Genomic DNA, 19,880 nt, shown 5'->3' with positions numbered 1-19,880 from the left:
CATTATTACATCCAGCAACACAACACCTCAATCGCTCAATCGGAGATATTCTTGTCTAACTTACATCACTGCTCTGGCAGCAAAACATGGAAAGTTACTGGACTGTGACAGCTGGTCTAAGGTAAGAGCTCATGTCAATCAACTATTGTGGGAGCGGCCTCTGTCGGTGTGACAGGCATCTGAGAACGGCTCGATTTGAAAAAGGGGATATTATTTTTACAGATTAATTAAAAACCACTGCATGGATTTTTATCATTATAGGGTAGATTTGTACATAGACTGCCAACACACGTTAATGTTCAAACAACATGTAAAAGTGAACTTAGCATCCAGTGACCCCTTTAAGTTTATCTATAAGCTAGTGTGCTCCAAAGCAATGACAAAATTTGCATTTACAAGATATAAGCATTCAAAACTTAGTCTCTGACATCTGATGTCATCATATCTGACATCTGATGACATCACCCTGGGCTTAAAGCTTCTCATCAAACTTTCTGTCCAATCAAAAGCTCTCTAGAATCCAAAGTGTCCCGCCCCTACACTATAGACGCTGAAGCTGCGTCTGAAATCAATCACTTGTTCACAGAATTAGTATTTTCTGTACGGTAAATGACACATAGTGCACTTTATAGGGGATAAGAAAATGATTCAGACAGTGTGGGCGAAAGAAGTTGCCCACACATGTTTCGCATTGTGCTGTCAAAAGAGACGATAACACGGAACGGATCATATGCGCGAATCTTTGCAGAGCATGAAACGTATCGGATCTGTGTAAATTCCACACGGAATGCTAGATTTTATTGTGATATGGATGAGATTGTGGCTGTCATACAATGTCAAATGTGGCTCTACTGAGCTCAACGGCAACAACAGACTGCTTGATGTGTCCCGCCTTCTCTTTCTGTGTTAGTTGAAATGACATCAACACATAGAATAATGCAGTGTGTTCCAAAGCACTTCAGTGGACCTTTAATGTTTAAGGCTTTGTGTCTGTAAACAAGAATAGCCTACATTAAGGGTGTAATATAATGACTGCTACTATTCTTGTAGCTGACCCTGTAAATGGGGTCAATTCCAAGAGTCAGTTCTGCTATGGTGGGATTCACTATTTAATAATTCACTACTTAGTCCTGTCACTGTACATGCAGAAAGTGTGCTTTACTACTCTGCTGAAAAATATGTTACAAAAATAGCTTTTGTTATAATATCTGTGCATATTTGAAGACAGTGGTGTTCCACACATCTGCGTTCTGTTGAGATATTTGATAGATTCAGACAATGAGAATGGCCTTCCCTGTGCGTCATACACAAAGAATGAACGTTTTTTTCACAAATAATGAAGGAAAATTATACTCTTTATTCATCCCCCTCATTCTGCTCTAAGAGCAAGAAGTGATTAGCATCAATGCTTTTGCCATATGAAGCCAGCACCCTGAGATGAGGTAACGACATGCTGAGCTGTCCACTTTCAGGGACAATTCTGTCAAAGGTATGCAGGAAATGCTTCCCGCAGGGGTGTCCCTTGATGACCTCTGTTGACCCATCCCATCCCTCATGAAGCAAAGAGTAATGTTAGTGCTAACAGCTGTTGTAGCTTCCATTAATAGATGATAATAATTAGGCTCTCACTTTTTAGGTGGCGTTGGCTGTGTGTAACACAATAGAGCGCTGCAGGGATTTTTGTACATGCACATTTTTGTAGGTCAACACTCGGAAATGAGTTAGCATTTTAACATTTGCAGTTCTGTCCTTAAGTCAGTGGGTTTTTAGTTAATGCCTGAAATAAGGTATGTGGTTCACACAAGCTCAGGATAATTTCACATTTATTATACAACATAAAACACATCAATAATATACCCCTTTTATTTGAAAAAGATGTTGCTAACAAGTGGCTAAATGGGACTACAGAGGTTGTTAAAAATTGTTACACATAATATAATCAGACTACTTTTGGATTACTTTTAGATTACCTAACTTGTTTATCACATAGATTTAAATACGATAATCTAGTACCATATTGATATAAAAATACAAAGAGTGTAATGTGATCAATAACAAGAAACTGTAGTTTAATTACAAGTATTTTAAAATGTCATGTAATCTAATTACAAGTACTTAATTTTTGCAACTTGATTATGTAATCCAGATTACATGTAATCAGTTACTACCCAGCATTGCTAGTTTGCTTTCACAGTCTTCTTGTTTATATTCACACTCATACTCTCTGATGAGAACATATTAAATATAATTGCAAAACTTTAATTAATTTGTAATCTCTTTTGAACCAGCTCCCTCAGATGAATTGAAATAAACCCCAATGTCATCCAGTAAGAGATGCAATGTTTATAGTACTGTCAGACCAGCAGGAATGTGTTATTGGGGTTTGGGAGGGAACAATTGCTGTAATTCGAGTGGACTTCAGCTCAGAGTTGGTCTCATAGGACATCGTTCAGCCAGCGTTTCACTGAGCCCAGATGAGTCTGGGCGAATCCAATCCCTTCCAAACCTTTCATCGGTGCACCGTTGCCTCCTCGGGCCACTATCAGAGCCAGTCCTGCAGCTGTGTGACAGCCTGACGCGGTGATAGGGATGTGTGCGCTGAAGACGTAGTCTCAAACAGGAAGCCAGGGCTAATGATTTACAGATGGTTGGGGTGGCTGGAGCGCCGGGGCCTGGGCTTCGTCATGGTGCATGTTTGTGATTTATTCGACTGTTACTGAGGAAGGGGGCCGTGGCACAGGGGCTGAGCTTAGGGCTGGATGGGGGTGGGCAGTTAAGTTAAGCCATCTCCCTTTTGGTCATGGTGTGATTCGGGAGGTCTCAAGCTTACCCTAGAATGCAAAGGACCCCCAGATATGATGATTCCCTTGCAAAGGGCCCCCTGACTAAAATATCAAAGCGACTATGTGTTTGCATGTATGAAGTCACATTTATACTGTTGGAGAATTGCAAATGTGACTGTATAAATACAAATTCATTAAAAAAAAGCTTGAAAAAAAAAGCTCTTCATCACTGATAATAAAAAGAAATGTTTCCTATGCAGCAAATCAGCATATTAGACTGACCTCTGGAAGATCATGTGACTCTGAAGACTGGAGTAATAATGCTGAAATTCAGTTTTGCATGACAAAAATAGATCACATTTTAAAATATATTACAGTAGAAAACAGTTATTTTAAATTCTAATAATATTTCATAATAACACAGTCTTTACTCTATTTTTATCAAATAAATGCAGTGTTGATGAGCATAAGAGACTACTTTTAAAAACAAAAATCTTACCAACCCAAAATGTTTTAACAGTAGTGCATATATATGCATTTATCAGACAATTATCCAAAACAATGTTGTATTAGATATAAAAAAAAAAAAAAAAAAAAAAAAAAAAAAAACAGCGAACAGTGGGCAATATGCATGTAAAGTGGTCAATATAGAAAGATTATGTCAAAGTCATTTATATGTGCCAAACTTCCTGCTACCAAGTGGTGGCGCTATGACTATAACTGGATATTCACATATAGATGTCTTCAGGCCTGCACTTTTATCAAAGATATGAAGTTTGGTGCAGATTGAACAAGGTATGTTTGAGTTAGTGTCAAACATACATAAAACATCATATCCTTTTTCCAACAGGTGGCACTATGATTATAACTGAATATTGGCCTTTAGGTGTCTTCAGGTCAGGACTCTTACCAAACATGTGACATTTGGTGCAGATTGGACATTGCCTGTTTAAGTTAATGTAAACAAAGTAATTTCCTGTTGCCAGCAGGTGGCGCTGTGATTATAACAGAATATTGGCCTTTAGATGTGTTCAGGACTCTTTTCGAACATGTGAATTTTGGTGCAGATCAGACATTGTATGCCTGAATTATGCCATGACGAAACATTGAAGTTTGTCAGGCTGCCACGGACACACCCTTCAACGAAAACCCAAGATCTTCGCAATTTAACGTCACAAAGGGCTATAGATTGCACTAACCAAATTTGGTTTTGATCTGTGTAAATCTCTAGGAGGAGTTCGTTTGAATGCATTTGAACGCCTGAAAACGGCAAAAAACTTGCAGAGAAAATTCAAAATAACAGACTTCCTGTTGGGTTTCGCACTTCGTAACGTAGGACTTTTTTTGTAGGTGTTGGTGTGTTACATGTGTCTACCAAATTTTGTACATGTATGTGAAACATAGCTTGAGAGGCACTTTGTTGAAATTTTATAGGTGGCGCTATCAAGCCATTTTGCCACACCCACTTCTGAAACCCGTATCAGATGTATATTTTCACCACTTTTGGCATGTGTACAAAGTTTCATGAGTTTTCGAGCATGTTTTGGCCCTCAAAATAAGATTCATTTTGGAGAAGAAGAACAACCTGAGCAATTCCAACAGGGTCCTCGTACCACTAGTTGTTTACCACCCAGTTTTTAAAGCCCTTTTCCTAGAAAACTGCATCAAGCCATATTTAAAAATTAATGAAGGCTGTCCATACAGCGATTGAATGATCTCCTACATCAGTGGTTCCCAACCACGTTTCTGGAGGCTCCCCAACACTGCATGTTTTCCATGTCTCCTTAATTAAACACACCTGATTCAGATCATCAGCTCATTAGTAGAAACTTCAAGACCTGAAATGGGTGTGTCTGACAAAGGAGAGATGCAAAATGTGCATTGTAGTGGGTGGCCTCCAGGAACGTGGTTGGGAACCACTGTCCTACATCATACTTGGCTTAGAGTCTATATCCATCCCTACTCAGTGGCATTTGCATACTAGCCATGGCATTTAAACACTGCCTCGGAAAACGTGCCATTGTTTTCAAGCATAGGCTGACTCATGGCCCCTCCGGCCTGATATCTGATTACAGCTGTGTGAAACGCAAACATCCAACACAGATCTCAAAGCTACTCATGTAGACAGATTTGGTCTGAGAGAAAGAGTAAAGTAAAAACAGCAACCATAATTACAGCCCTCCCGCTACAGACAAAGCCTTATCTTTCATTATGCCACAATACAGCTGTGAACTTTTGTCCAAGATACAAGCAGCCTTAAGGGACGTGTTATGCAAAACCTGCTGGTAGACCAACAGAGTTGCTCATATTTCTATCTTGTTGCATGGGAAATTAAAGGGAAACGGGAATGCCGATGACAGATTTCAAGGCGACGGCCAAAACCCGTAACATGATTTGTTGATCTAACCCATTTCAGCGCTGAGACATATGTGAATTAATGCTCGTCTTCTCCACCCAGTGCATTTCAATATGTTCGCCTCATCTGTTCAGGATGTCCTCCCTCACTGCTCTGGTGACATAATACTCATTTCAGCCCACACCCATTAAGTTTTTCTCTCTTTCTCTCCGTCGCGAGTCAATGACTTCCATTTGCTCTATTTTTTGCTGGTTTCACTCCAGCGTGATGGTCACTCCTCCCTCTCTCCAGACACATATGAAATTCCCAAGGTCGTTCAGCATCCAAAACTAATAACGAAACCTCCCTGATTACTGTCACGCTTTCCTTATGTGGCGTGGCTTTGCCGTGAGGCATCATTCCTACTAAACTGGTATACTCTCGAAGCAGACGGGACTCGTGGATGTGACTCACCAAGACAGACCGCTACGAGGAGGAGTGCTTGCTGGCGGCTAATAACGGAAAAAGATTTTAGTCACAACGTGTTTTGAGGCATCAAGCTTTTGGCATGTGAGGAAATGTAGTCAGTACAAAACATATTAGAGACTGAACCTAGAAGTGATGTGGTTCAGAAGTTAGATGTAATCATAGAGTCAAGCCAAGTGGTTTCCAGCAAATAAACAAAATACACGCTTTGTTACTACTACGAATATGCATAGTACTGTATTGTTTCTTTTTCCACAGATGGTATTAAGAGTTAATGAGAAAGAGCCCTTGTGGAAAAGTAGACTTTAACATACTTTTTGAAAAAGAGTATTGTTATGGAAATAATATACTTTAAGTTTGAACTGATTGTAAAGTATACAGACACTTTAGTTGGTGTCAAAGGGATAGTTCATTTTCGGAGCACAAATTTATGTTTGATAAAATCCAAGAGCTTTTTGACCCTGTATAGACAGCAATGTAATTACCATGTTCAAGGCCCAGAAAGACGTATGACGTAGTACTATGAAACCGCGTCAAACACTTACATGGTAAAAAAAGAAATTGCTGAATAATAAGTGTGTGGCGCAGAAACCTTATTGTAATTGTTGAAATGGTTACGGATCAGCGATCTCCATGTAAAACTGATCGTGCAGACCAAACCGTAAGTCGTCGAGACTTGAAACTTGGAGGGATGATAGTACTCACACCGCCTACAACGTGACCAAAGCTCACCCCAATCGGCCTGACAGGGGCTCTACAGCGACCAAAAGTACAAAATCACTCATAACTCCTAAACTGTCAGTCGCAGGCTCAAGTGTCTTGTGTCATTGGAGTCTTTTGCTCATGGTGGACAAAACACATGCTTAATTCACTTTTTTTGAAAAACCTACGTTTGCAAACTAGTCCTAGGTTTTTCGCCCAATCAGAACCAAACCAGAAAGATTCTCTGGAGAGTGAACATCAGTAGTTATCAAAAAAAAAAAACTTTCGTCTCACCATCGCAAAGGGGTGCCAAAATGTTCAAAACGGGCAGGTCCACTTTTGATAAAATTTCTAAAATTTCAGAACAGAATGAGATCTTTGCCAAACTCAGAACACTTATGTAAGAGATCAATTTGAGGTCACAGGAAAAAAATTGCGGAGCTTGCACTGTAAAAAACAATTTGTTGAGTCAACCTAAAATAATATGTTACCCAGCTGCCTTAAAATTTTAAGTTCAGTCGACTCAAAGTTTATTCAACTTGAAATGTTAAGTTGTACTAAGTGACAACTTAGATATTTGAGTTGATTCAACTTAAAATTTTAAGGCAGCTGGGTTACTTACCCAGGTTTTAAGTTTAACAAACACAAATATCTAAGTTGTCACTTAGTACAACTTAACATTTCAAGTTGAATAAACTTACTTGAGTTGACTGAACTTAAAATTTTAAGGCAGCAGGGTAACTAATTATTTTAAGCTGACTTAAGAGGGGAAAAAAGATAAAAATGGCTATAACTACGCAACCATTTGTCCTTTCAACACGAAAATCGGTGTTCAAGGTCTTGGTCCAAAGTGCCACAAGTGTGTATAAGGACATTTGCATATCTAAAAAACATGGTCGCCATTGGCTGACAAATTTTGAGTACCTGTTAGACAAGGTTAACAGAGGCCGATCGGAATGAAACTTGGTGGGCCTGTTTGACTCACAGCCCCAAAGGTTTGAGAGAAATTTGAAAGAAATCAGCCATTGGGGATGATATCACATTTTTCAAGGGCGTAAACAATTGTACCTTGCACGTTTTTTTGCACATACGCACAATATTTGTATCATATGGTAGAACTCCTCATTTCAGACAACTTTGCCTCTAGAACCACTGCTGTCAATCAAATCATTTGTTAAATGATTGAGATTTCAAAATCCTACTTTTGCAAACTTGTCCTAGGTTTTTCGGAAAAAAAGACTGCAGTAAAATTCTCTGGACTCTCTAGGTCAACAGGGTTGTCTAGAAAAAGGGCCTGTCCAGATTGACCCCAAATCCTATAAAGCCTAAAGGAAAGCTCAAAACTTCACAAATGAGACAGGTGATTCTAAACAAGCATGCAAAGTTTTAAGGAGATCGAACCACAGCTGGCGCTATAAAAGTCAAAAAGGACTCAAAGCACTGTATTTGTATGATAAATGGCCTAGATTTGCCAAAAATGCTTTTTTAATCATTGATTTAGGTGGGTACAGCCTTGATAAATAATATGTAATGTCTTTTTCCTTATATGCTCAAATACCTTAAGCGCTTGAGTCTCAGTAAACGCTGCTTGCTTATGCACAAAAAGTGTTCTCGTTGATGTGTAAAATTACAGTTGACTATTTTATCAATGTCCTTATACCTTTCTGGGCCTTGAGCATGTCAGTTGTGAGTAATTAATGGGCATTGAATGTGTCAGGTTGAATTAATGACAATTTTTTCATTTTTGGGTGAACTATCCCTTTAAATAAAAATGGATTATAGTTTTAGGTGTGTTAAAAACAGTCATGAAAGTGTCTCTCTTTTAGTGGCCTCTCATTTCATTAATATTTTATTATCCGCAAGGAAGTTTCTAAAAATATACTTTTAAGATTTGAAGTACAACTACAATACAGCTAAACACACTATTTGTTCACAATGGACGTTTCCGTACTGGAGCTGTTGTTGCAGACCTGTTTGACGTCAGTTTGTTTGGCTTGAAAGAGATTTTCCAAACTCTGGTGCTGTTGCAATTGATATGAACACAATCTGTCCTTAATCATAAAAGTTAAAACCCGAAGGACAATGTGAAAGCAGGAATGTGGCAGAATCAAACTGTAGTTTGTTAAAACAACCTCATTGTGCATTAATGTTTCTAATGTGGAAGATAAAGTTAAGATAACCACATTTAGCCTTAAAATCCAGGTCATGACACTGGGTGCCGGTTTAGTGGTCAGTAAACTAAATGAAGCCAGACCAAGAGCTTTCTGATTCAAGCAGCACGTTGATTTAAACCATACACGCTCATCTCTGTCTCAATCGTGACTCACTTTGGCATCACTGACTGCTTCGGCACAAGGAATTGTTTAAGTCAGAATATTGAATTTTCTTATAGTAAATAGATGTTGTTTTAATAAGATGGAATCATATGGCCTGTGGCTCTTTCTGTCAAGCTATATTATAAACAGCCTCATTACATTTCTGGCATCATTCATTGTGCCTATGCGAGGCATAATTAACCTTCACAGGGAGGAAACCCTTCTGTTTACAGTGAGATTAAAATAGCTGAGATCAAATTAAACATTTGGGATGCAAACTCTAATTTAAACCTGGAAAACTGAAAGTTTGAGGATTTTTTAATTACCAGCACAACATCTATTTAAATTCATGACAAAGCATTTAGTCAGTGGGTTCTGTATTTCCCCTCAAATCGTAATCAAGTTTGCATCACATGTTGGGTAACAAATTTATGAAAATATGATTGACTATTGCTCCTTCTCATCCAAGCAAAGTCATATGAAGTTCTTATGATGATTCATTGTTCCAGAGATTCCCAGATTTTGTTTTGTCAAACCTGTAATTTAACAACGTGTATGCATTTATGTATTTATGGTTCTGATGTCACATGACACAGGTAAACAAACTGTAGATTAGATAGATAGATAGATAGGTATAACATTTATATACAATATAACACACACACTGCTTTTCATCACAATCATAAGATATTTAATTCTTTCATCCTTTTTTGAGCATTTTTTATTTGTATTTTTAAATGTATAAATAATTCTTATTTTTAAAGTATTTATGAAATTATAATTATAATAACTTGTTTATTTTACATTTTCTTTATTTAATTAATTATTAGCTTATAATTATCTCACAAACCTCTTGCAGTTTATTTATATTTATACTTATTTATTTCCCATTTTATGATTTACTTAATAATTCGCTTTTCATCAATTCATAAACAATCAAATATTTCAGCCTTTTTAAACAATTTCTTTTTAATTTGTTTTATTTTAAAAATTGTTTATGAAATTTTGTTTATTTATTTATTTTAAATTGTCATTAATTAATTATTAGCTTTTCATCATCTTACAAAACCTCTTGCAGTTTATTTATAATTATTTATTTCCTATTTTATGATTTATTAGCCTTTCATCAACTTATAAATAAATAGAATATTTAGTCTTTTTAAAGTACATTTTTATTTGTTTTTATTTTAAAATTATGACATTTTTATTAATTATTTATTTCACATGTTCATTACAAATAAATAAATAAAATATTCAATCTTTCTAAGCCATTTCAAATATATATATATATATATATATATTAAAATTCTTAATGAAATTCTAATTATTTATTTTAAATGTTATTTAATTGTTAATTATTTAATGATTAGCTTTTCATCATCTCACAAACCTCTTGCAGTTTATTTATAATAATTATTCAAAAACATATTTCCCATTTTATGATTTAAATCGTTAACTTTTCTTCAACTCATAAACAAATAAATTATTTCATCCTTTTTAAGGCCAATTTGTATTTTCAAATTATTAATGAAATTATAATTATTTATTTTAAATTGTCATTATTTAATGAATTATTAGCTTTTTATCATCTCGCAAACCTCTTGCAGTTTATTTATAATATTTATTTATAATTGTTTTATTTCCCATTTTATGATTTAATTCATTAACTTTTCTTCAACTCATAAACAAATAAATTTCATCCTTTTTAAGCCAACTTTTTTTTTATTTTAAAATTAATTAAATTATAATTATTTATTTACATTTTTCATTATTTAATTAATTATTAGCTTTTCATCATCTCAAAAATCTCTTGTGATTTATTTAAATTTATGTCTAATTTTTTTTATTCCCCATTTTATTATTCAATTCATTATCTTCACTTCAACTCATAAACTAATAAAATATTTCATCTTTAAGTCAATTTAATTTTTTTTATTTAAAAAGTATTAATGAAATTATAATAATTTATTTTAAATTTTCATTATTTAATTAATTATAAGTTTTTCATCATCTCACAAACCTCTTGCAGTTTATTTATAATATTTATTTATAATTATTTATTCCCAATTTTATCATTTAATTACATATTAGCTTTTCTTCAACTCATAAACATTATTTCATTCTTTATAAGCAAACATTTTATTAGTTTGTTTTTATTTTAAACATTATTAATGAAAATAATCTATATAATAAATAAATTCTAATTTATTTTACATTTTCATTATTTAATGAGTTATTAGCTTTTCATCATCTCACAAACCTCTTGCAGTTTATTTATATTTATACTTATTTATTTCCCATTTTATGATTTACTTAATTATTCACTTTTCATCAATTCATAAACAATCAAATATTTCATCCTTTTTAAACATGTTTTTTTGTTTGTTTTTATTTTTTTGTTTTCATTGCATTTTATTTATTATTTATTTATTATTTCATATTATTTGATGAATTATTAGCATTTCAGAATCTCAGAATTCAGTTCCCTCATGAACCAACAGGGTATATATTTATTTGTTTTTCTGTTTGTTTGTTTGTTTTTTGTCCTTAACAAGTTGTTATATTTCTATAATCTGCTCAAGTAATTTATAATAGTTTGATACATGAAAAAATCTTGCTGAGCACCAAGTATAGAACTCTTAATGGTCCACTGCCAGCATTATGTCAGACTGTACAGTGAGTGGACAGCCAGTGTGTCAAGGCTGTATATTTATGACCCTCCCTATGACCTGCATCAAACGGGGAGATCAGGGTAAACGTATTGCCCTCCCGCCACTCGCCCATTACTCTGACCCATAATCCATCCATCTCACAGAACAGCCGAGCTCCTGAGCCAACTCACAGCAATGCCGTCCAACACTCAAACCCTAAGTAGAGCACAGAAAAAACAAAAAACACAGGGCTGGCACAGGGAACGCCTCCCTCACTGTATTTACAAACACAGCTGCTGCCATGGGACTCCTGATGAGGGCGTGACAAAGAAGGGGGCGCTTATAGCCACGCTGACTGCGCCAAAACATGTTTAAACATTGCGAGGATCAAGCATTTACGAGGAGTCACGAAAGTCTTGCGAATGTTTTATTCAAAAAGTTTAATAAAAGGCAAAAGCCTGTTTGTATTTGACTTCAAAGTGACTATGATGGGATTTATTCGCTATGCAGTCCAGATGCAGAAGTAAACAGACACATGCCAACATTCTGGGCATACCGTGGGGCCACTGGGAGGGGCCTATGGGGCTCCACACACACTAGTAGGCTACACACTATAAACACTCGCACATTGAGACGCGCCCTATGTTGCTACATCGCAGTGTTTGAAATAAAAGACAAAGCTGAGCTTGTGGTAAGTGTGCAAAACGCAAAATCTCTAATCTTCTATATGCATATAGCTAATATTGTGAATTTATAATAAAATCAATCCCAAGGTGATTAATAAAGCGTTAACTTTTGCCTTTAAACTCTACCAACATAAGTTTAAATCCTTTCTGGAAAGTTTCAAGCGATTGAATAAATGCTTTATTGTATATCTAAGCTCGTTTTCTGTCTTAGCTCTTAAAGTGAGAAGCTGTGAAGTTTGGGAGGGAAAAGAAAGAGTGTGACGTAGCGACGCTCCAGGGCGGTGTTCTCACGTTTCCGAAAAAAAGAAAGGAGGAAAAAAAGCAAATACTGCTGTGGTACTACATCTGGAATACAGAGACTCGTGCTTTGAGAATCTATAGTGGGAACCCATAGTAAAGGCAACCCAGTGTTTTCTTCCTCCTCTCTTTCGCTTTCAAGGATTTGTTTTACCTCTCTCCCTCACCTGTAAGTTGGAGAACAATGGAAGTTTTCTTTTTCCATTTGGTTCATTTATGGAATATTTGTTCGCCAGGAGATACTCAGCCACATTTCTGTTTACCACTTCTGTTTTCCTTCTGAAGACGTCCTACCTTCACTTAACTCATCGTTTGTCTATTTTCGGGAAGTTTGCTGTTTTATTCAAAGTTTGTTATTACCATTACGCTTCTTGTTATGTTTATTAGCACGTTTGTTTATATTAATTAGTATTAGTTTTACATTTTTAGTCGTAATAGTCTCATTTTGAGATGAGCACATCTAAAGTTTTGATTTCAGTCATAGTCGTTGGCGAAGTTTTGCAATAACTCGTCTGGATGAAAACGTTCGCTTTTGGAACGCTGCTTTGGAACTTTTCCCTCCTTTTTGTCTGCTTTCGAAATCTGCTTCAGTTCTCATTCATTAACAATTTAAATTATTCCATTTTTATTAGCTTCACATAATCTTTACTTTCTGAGGGAAAAAAAACTCTCACAAATAAACAGTTAAGACGTGACGAAAAAAAGGCGGCACCTCGAGAAAAAAAAAAGTGACGTGACTGCATGTGGGATGTGTTTTTCTGATAAATATAGACGTTTGGATGGCTTTTCAAACATCGCAGTGTGATTAGTGTAATTATCAACGTAATGTATCCACAATACAGATGTTTTGAATTAAAGTGTAGGAGAAGAAAGAAAGAAAATAGACAGAACTGACGGGGTGTTTGGGTTAGGATAAATTTGAAAGCAGTGCGATCTGGTGGCCGGACGTGAAACTGCAAAAGCAGTCACTCCCTTTTCAAGCCGCCAGGTGTGTATCTGAGGAGGAGCTGTGATTACTTTCTCTTTCTGTTTTCTTAGACGAACCCCAAAATGCTGGCCATTCTTCTCGCAACTTTAGTCTTGCATCTGACAGACCTTATCATTCTCTTCATTGCCACATGTGCTAATGTGAGTATCACCTTTGAGAACTGACTTGCTTTTGCCTTATGTCATATTTTTGAGCTGGAATGATTGGTTCACGTGTATATGTAATCATATGGGTGTTTCTTACAAAAAAAAAAAAAGGCCTGGAGAACACATGGAGTTACGAGTTATGACCTCTGGTATGACTGCACACAAAATAATGGAGAATATCACTGCCGTGGGACTAATGATGCTGGTGAGTTAAGTGTCATTGAGTCATTCTTTGAAAACAGTTCCATTTTTATTTAAAAGTTCCAAATGGGCAGCAAAGTGTAAGTGTATAAATGTAAATACATTCTGATTTTCTATCTGTGTTTCTCCACAATCTGTCAGACTGGCTTCAAGCAGTTCAAGCCCTCATGGTCCTAGCCACTATTTTCTGCCTGATCTCCTTCATCATCTTCCTCTGCCAGCTCTTCACTCTCGTAAAGGGAGGTCGCTTCTTTTTCACGGCCGTCTTCCAGGTCCTCGCCAGTGAGTATTTCCTCTCCGGGTCTATCAGTTCGCGTTTCGCTTGTCCCAGCTGAAGGACCGCAGTTTGCATGCTTTTATTCATTCTCTTTCTGTCTCCCGAAGGTCTGTTTGTGATGAGCGGGGCTATCATCTACACAGTGATGAGTCCGGAGTGGAAAAATGAGAATGATACTTACGGATACGCCTTCGTTCTGGCCTGGCTGGCTTTCCCTCTCACGCTAATCAGTGGCTTCATTTACATTGTCCTGAGGAAGAAAGAATGAGAGTTCAAGCCTCAGGGATCGTTGTAGAACTGAGAACACTACTCAGATGACAGACTCTAACCTAACGGCCGTCTCCTCCAGGCCTGAATATTTAGACCTTAATGTGATCAAAGAAACTGACAGTTCATGAAGATTGAATACAGCGAAGACACAATGTGCATGACACAAAAAAGGTGTCTTTGGCTGGTGAGCCTATTTATATCACTTTTATATGGCTTTTTTGTAAATAGTAATGCTATGAAGTGTCAAAGAAGGCCCTGACTTTTTAAGATTTTGGAGGAGAGATATAAAAAAAAAGTATCTGTCTGTTATTGTTTTGTATTGTGTGTTATAACCCTTTTCAAATATCTTGTTTTAATAAAGTGTATCCTCAAAGGGATTTTGTTGATGTCGACTTGAAATTTCTCTTATATCCAAATTCTATAATAATAAAACGAAGAATTGTTTTGTGTTTGAAATTCTTTGGAAATGGTGCTATGTATTTACCATTGCTGAACTTTATAGCTAGATATACCTATAGGCTCAAATGTTGTGTTAAATCTCACAGAAACATTTTATAACGCATATTTTACCTGTGATTATATCACTTTATGAGATGTCTTCTTTCTGTATTATTTTTTGTTTGTTTAAGAAAAATAAATATCTAATTTTTTTCCTTGTCTCAATTTTCAATACTTCAGGAAGACCATTATGCACTAATAGAGACTTTTCGAAGTGTTAGTTAGTTATTCTTTGGCGTCCCGTGAGAAATACAGTGTATAAAAATCTGAAAAGTCAAGCAAACCCCTCCCAAAAAGAAGCATAGAGACTGAGGTCAGACTTTCTGTCAGTGGAGGGGAAAAACAGATGTGACACAGTGATGATTTTTCACGCACTACATCTGAGTCAGTCCAGAGGATCAGAAACCATGTGAGTAAAGAAAAGTCAGTGTTTAAAAGTTGTCTGTCTGAATACAGTTATTGACAGGGCTAAACAAAAATATTGCATCATTTTTTTTGAATGCGAAAGGTGCAGCGTGAAATGAAAACAGAACTAGACTGGGAAATCTCAGAATAACAACCTTCCCAGCATTTTCATGAAATTCTGAAGCTTCATTTGAGATGAGGGCTATGACTCAGCTGTTTGGGAAATACACTGAAGAAAAAAAAAAGGCTTATCTTACTTAGTATTTTTGTCTTGTTTCTAGTCAAAATATCAGATACGCTGTCTTTTGTAGTGTAGCTCTGTATTTTCTTGCGAACTACCTTAAGCCTAAGCAATTTGTGTGTGTGTGTGTGTGTGTGTGTGTCTGTGTGTGTACCTGGTATTCTCTACATTATGGGGGACCAAATGTGCACAAGAACAGCACCAGTATTTTTTGACCTTATGGGGACATTTTTGGTTCCCTTGAGGAAAGCTTTTTGTTTTTGCATAATGTAAAAATGCAGAAAGTTTTGTGTGATGGATAGGTTTAGGTTAAGGGAATAGAAAATACAGTTTGTACATAAACTTCATTATGTCCCAATAAACATTAAAACCAGTGTGTGTGTGTCTGTGTGTGTGTGTGTGTGTGTGTGTGTGTGTGTGTGTGTGTGTGTGTGTGTGTGTTTGTGCATAATAATGGCATAATCAAGCATAATAATACATAATAATTACTATAATAAGCCAAGACAGACAATAAAATAAATAAAACAAAACACTCTTGTTTGGTATTTATATATGAAAGGCCCAGAAGAACGAAAAAACGAGATTTCGGCTAGATTTTTCATGCGCTTTCAAACTCTCTTGCACAGTCAATTTTGATCGTTTAGTTTTCAATTTGAAATGAAATAAGAAGAAACAAGAAAACGGCTTATTTTTGCGTTTTTTCGTTTGTTCAGAAGAACGAAAAAAAGAGATTTCGGCTAGATTTTAATTTTTTTTTTCTTTCTTTCTTTCTTTCTTTCTTTCTTTCTTTTTTTTTTTCGTTCACGGGTAGAAAATGGATAAAGGACAAAATTTGTTTTCCACACAAGTGGTCGATCCCAGTGACGTCATCAGCCGTTCCTCTGTTCCTTCAACAAAACAATAGTACTTTATTTATTTATTTTTATTCTTTTTTTTATTGCAATATTTGGAACAACGAACATACAAGGGTGATAACATAAATTACATAAAAATAAACAAAGACAATTAAAAACATAATAATAAAATAGGTAAAGCGATAAGAAAATCACCTGTCCAACTAGTACAAATAGTTACAAATTATTCAAACTATAGATTTAAGGCTTTAAAATAAATTACAGCTTTTGTCGCTTTGTTATTTCTCAGGTGACCTGTAAAAAAAAAAAGTTTTTACTATTATTATTATTATTATTATTATTATTTCAACAAAACAATTGTCCTCTGACTGGGCTTTCTTCTGTGCAACCTAACGCTTTTCACAGAAATATTTATTTCAGATATATTAATCTGCACCCAGCCTGTTTTATTTTGCTGTATGGATTTAAATCTGATTGGTGACGCTGCGCTACAAACTAGACCGCGCAAAGAAGCACAGATCAATGTTCAATCAAGTGTAAATACACAGCAGTCATAACTTTTCTTTTAGACATTATGCTTAGTTTTGGACAAGCGATGGTAAGTGCAAATACTGTAATACAATTCGGCTGAAGGTTCCGAGGATGGAGAGTTCAATTTTTACTGTACTGTATATCATAGACACGGGAACGTTTCATTTGGCCAGGATTTCAGTTATAAGTGTGCACAGCCTAGACCTTAAAGTAAAGTGTTGATAAATAGCTAGATAATAACGCTTAGGCTTGTGAAAAGTTGGTGTTTCACAAGCTGTTTCAAGAAAAGAAAAATTATTACTTGACTGAACATTGATCTGTGCTTCTTTGCGCTGTCTAGAGGGTAGCGCAGCTTCATCACTCAGATTTAAATCCATACAACAAAATAAAACAGGTGGGTGCAGAGTAATATTTCTGAAATAAATATTTCTGTGAACGCGTTAGGTTGTATAGAAGAAAGCACCGTCAGAGGACTATCATTAAAAAAAAAAAAAAAAAAAAAGAAAGAAAAAAGATTTTACTCATTTTAAAATAGAAGCAAGAACCTGTATACGTTAAAAGAAATAAGAAATAACAAAAGGAAAAGCTGTAAATTATTTAAAAATCTTATTATTGTAAATCTATTGCTTAATTTGTGACTATTTGTACTTGTTATCGACAGGTGATTTTCTTATTGCTTTTCCTATTTTATTATTATTTTTTAAATTGTCTTTGTTTATTATATTTTGATGCAATTTATGTTATCACCCTTGTATGCTGTTCTAAAGATTGCAATAAAAAAGAATAAAAATAAATAAAGGACTATTGTTTTGTTGAAGGAACAGAGGACGTCACAGGGACCACCCATTTAATTGTGGAAAACATATTTTGTCGTTTATCCATTCTCTACCCGTGAACCAAAAAAAAAAAAAAAAAAAAAAAAATTTCTGAACAAACAAAAAAAAACGAATAAAGGAGTCGCGCATGTGTGAATGAGCTCGATAGCGTGCGAGAGAAAGTTTGATAGCCTGTGTGAATGAGTTTGGTAGTTCGCGCGATTTTTGAAAAATGATACGCAAAATTATTTTTTTCAAACTCATACTCGTTGGCCTTGGCTCATTTTCTGTGAAGAACGTATATCAGAACAATTTTTCAATGACAGCTCACTGTACACTGCTTGTAATTGGGATGAAGTAAACATCTGTTGAGTATTTTAACATCATTTTTTAAAATTGTTTTAAATTAAAAACCCAAAAATGCAGCGGGTCCACCAGACCCACGAACACTGGCTGAGTAACAAAAATATGAACACCATACAAGGGTTAAAGGGCCTCTCGTACATTTCAGCTGTTTTAGATTTGACGACTAGATGGCGCCAGACACTTGTTTGAAGGTTTTTGTCAGTTCGTCTCAGCTGCTGTCAAAAGGTCACAAAAGAAGTGAAAAAATCACTTAATTTAGAAACTTTGGCAAATCTGTTAAGGCAAATGATGAGAATATTAACCCGTTAGCCTAAATCAAACCTGTTTCAACTTAAATATAACAGACATACGTTTAAAAAGACAACATGTGCCATGTTCTCCCTGCTGAAAAAAATCAAACAAACAATAGAAACCATCACAAAGATTTTAATGGTTTCCACCAATACAAACTATCAGCTTTTAACCATTAAAATTATTAAAAAATAGTATTCTGTAGTTTGTTTTGGGACATATTCCATTAGGGCTTAGTTTTCAACAAGCCACCAATAGAAGGCGACCAATTGCCAGTAAAAACCCACAGGGTCCATTACAGTTTCCATTAAAACCAAAACAAGTGTCATTATAACCAGTAAAACCATTACAAATCTGTGATAGTGTCTTTTTTTCAGCAGGGCTGTGACCTCATTTAGAGTCCTCATTTAGAAATATTATACATTTGAAAGTCAGCAAAGTTTTTTTTTTTTTTTTTTTTCCTAAATCCAGCCTGATTATTTGATAAGGTCTGTGTATGCTTTTGACTGAAGGGTTATCTCAAATCCCATATATGGTTTGGTTTAACTGGGAAGTTGAGTAGTGGCGAAATGCAATTTTTAGTCGCTAAACATGGAAATATAGAAATACCTTAAATAATATATATATATATATATATATATATATATATATATATATATATATATATATGTATGTATATATATAATAGCAACCATTCACACAAAACAAGTTTCTAAGCCATAACCTTCCACAAGTTTTCATAACATTCACATCAACCTACCGCTACCAAACACCTCACAGATTCAACACTCTCTAAAAGCATCATTTGTTTTACACACACTTGAGTATCCATCCAGTCTGTTTCTTAACACAAAACATGAACCATCAAAAGTGCTCAACCAAGGCAGAGCATGCTGATAACATATTGGCAATGTCAAGAAAACTCTGGGGGCCCATAATGGTCTCACAGCTCCATTTCAAACATGGTTAACCTTCGAGGTTATTTATCACCCAGTGGGTCATGAGGGTTGAACAGTATTTACAACAGGACATGGAGACTTTCATCTGGGAATCGGTGGGGTGTATTTGAGGGGTTAACAATGAAGAGGACACTGGATATGTTTGAAACAGCATACTACTATTACTATTTGTGCAGTATGTATACTATGCACAGTTTGAAACCTTTGTGTATACTTAAGAGTACCTAGATGATCAACTACATTTGTAAATTAGGCATGTGCTTAGTTATTATAATAGTGCATTCCTAGGAAGTTCTTATTTATGAGTTGGGATACCGTAATTATGACGTCAGGTGCTTTGGCTGGAACAAGATGGTCATGAATCTTTTCTTTTTCTCAATTTTTCTTGTTCTACAAAATGAGGAATAAAGAATGTGTATCTGATGTTTGAACTGTTATACAGTTGAGGTCAAAAGTTTACACCCTGCAGAATCTGCAGAATGTTAATTTTTTTTACCAAAACAAGAGAGATCATGCAAAATACGTTATTTTTTTATTTAGTACTGACCTGAATAAGATATTTCACAAAAATGATGTTTACATATAGTCCACAAGAGAAAATAATAGTTGAATTTATAAAAATGACCCTGTTCAAAAGTTTACATACACTTGATTCTTACTCTTGTGTTGTTACCTGAATGATCCACAGCTGTTTTATTTTTATGTATTTTTTGTGTGTGTGTGTTTAGTGATACTTCTTCATGAGTCCCTTGTTTGAATTGAAATGAAAAAAGAGAAAAAAAA

General features: G+C 35.3%; 1 protein-coding gene across 2 annotated transcripts; it reads left to right on the top strand.

Moving 5' to 3' along the window:
• Positions 1-11,792: 11,792 nt before the first annotated feature.
• pmp22a (peripheral myelin protein 22a) lies at positions 11,793-14,787 on the top strand. Of its 2 annotated transcripts, XM_051106897.1 has the most exons (6): positions 11,839-11,963; positions 12,170-12,424; positions 13,294-13,383; positions 13,501-13,594; positions 13,732-13,872; positions 13,975-14,787. In XM_051106897.1, exons 3-6 carry the CDS (start codon positions 13,306-13,308, stop codon positions 14,133-14,135), a joined length of 474 nt encoding a protein of 157 aa, XP_050962854.1. In that variant the 5' UTR covers positions 11,839-11,963; positions 12,170-12,424; positions 13,294-13,305; the 3' UTR covers positions 14,136-14,787. The 2 variants fall into 2 exon arrangements, with proteins under 2 accessions (XP_050962853.1, XP_050962854.1); XM_051106896.1 differs by lacking the exon at positions 12,170-12,424 and having other exon boundaries at positions 11,793-11,963.
• Positions 14,788-19,880: the final 5,093 nt, after the last annotated feature.

This window comes from Labeo rohita, chromosome 3, assembly GCF_022985175.1.
Source record: "Labeo rohita strain BAU-BD-2019 chromosome 3, IGBB_LRoh.1.0, whole genome shotgun sequence".
In the NCBI taxonomy this organism is placed as follows: Eukaryota; Metazoa; Chordata; class Actinopteri; order Cypriniformes; family Cyprinidae; genus Labeo; species Labeo rohita.
Note: the sequence above shows the minus strand (reverse complement) of the source record. Positions and strands in the feature narration are given on the sequence as shown.

Coding starts and splice junctions, on each gene's coding strand:
- pmp22a (XM_051106896.1), top strand. CDS start 11,808: ATGCCAACATTCTGGGCATACCGTGGGGCCACTGGGAGGGGCCTATGG. Junction 13,384..13,500: donor TCATTGCCACATGTGCTAAT/GTGAGTATCACC, acceptor AAAAAAAAAAAG/GCCTGGAGAACACATGGAGT. Junction 13,873..13,974: donor CGTCTTCCAGGTCCTCGCCA/GTGAGTATTTCC, acceptor TGTCTCCCGAAG/GTCTGTTTGTGATGAGCGGG.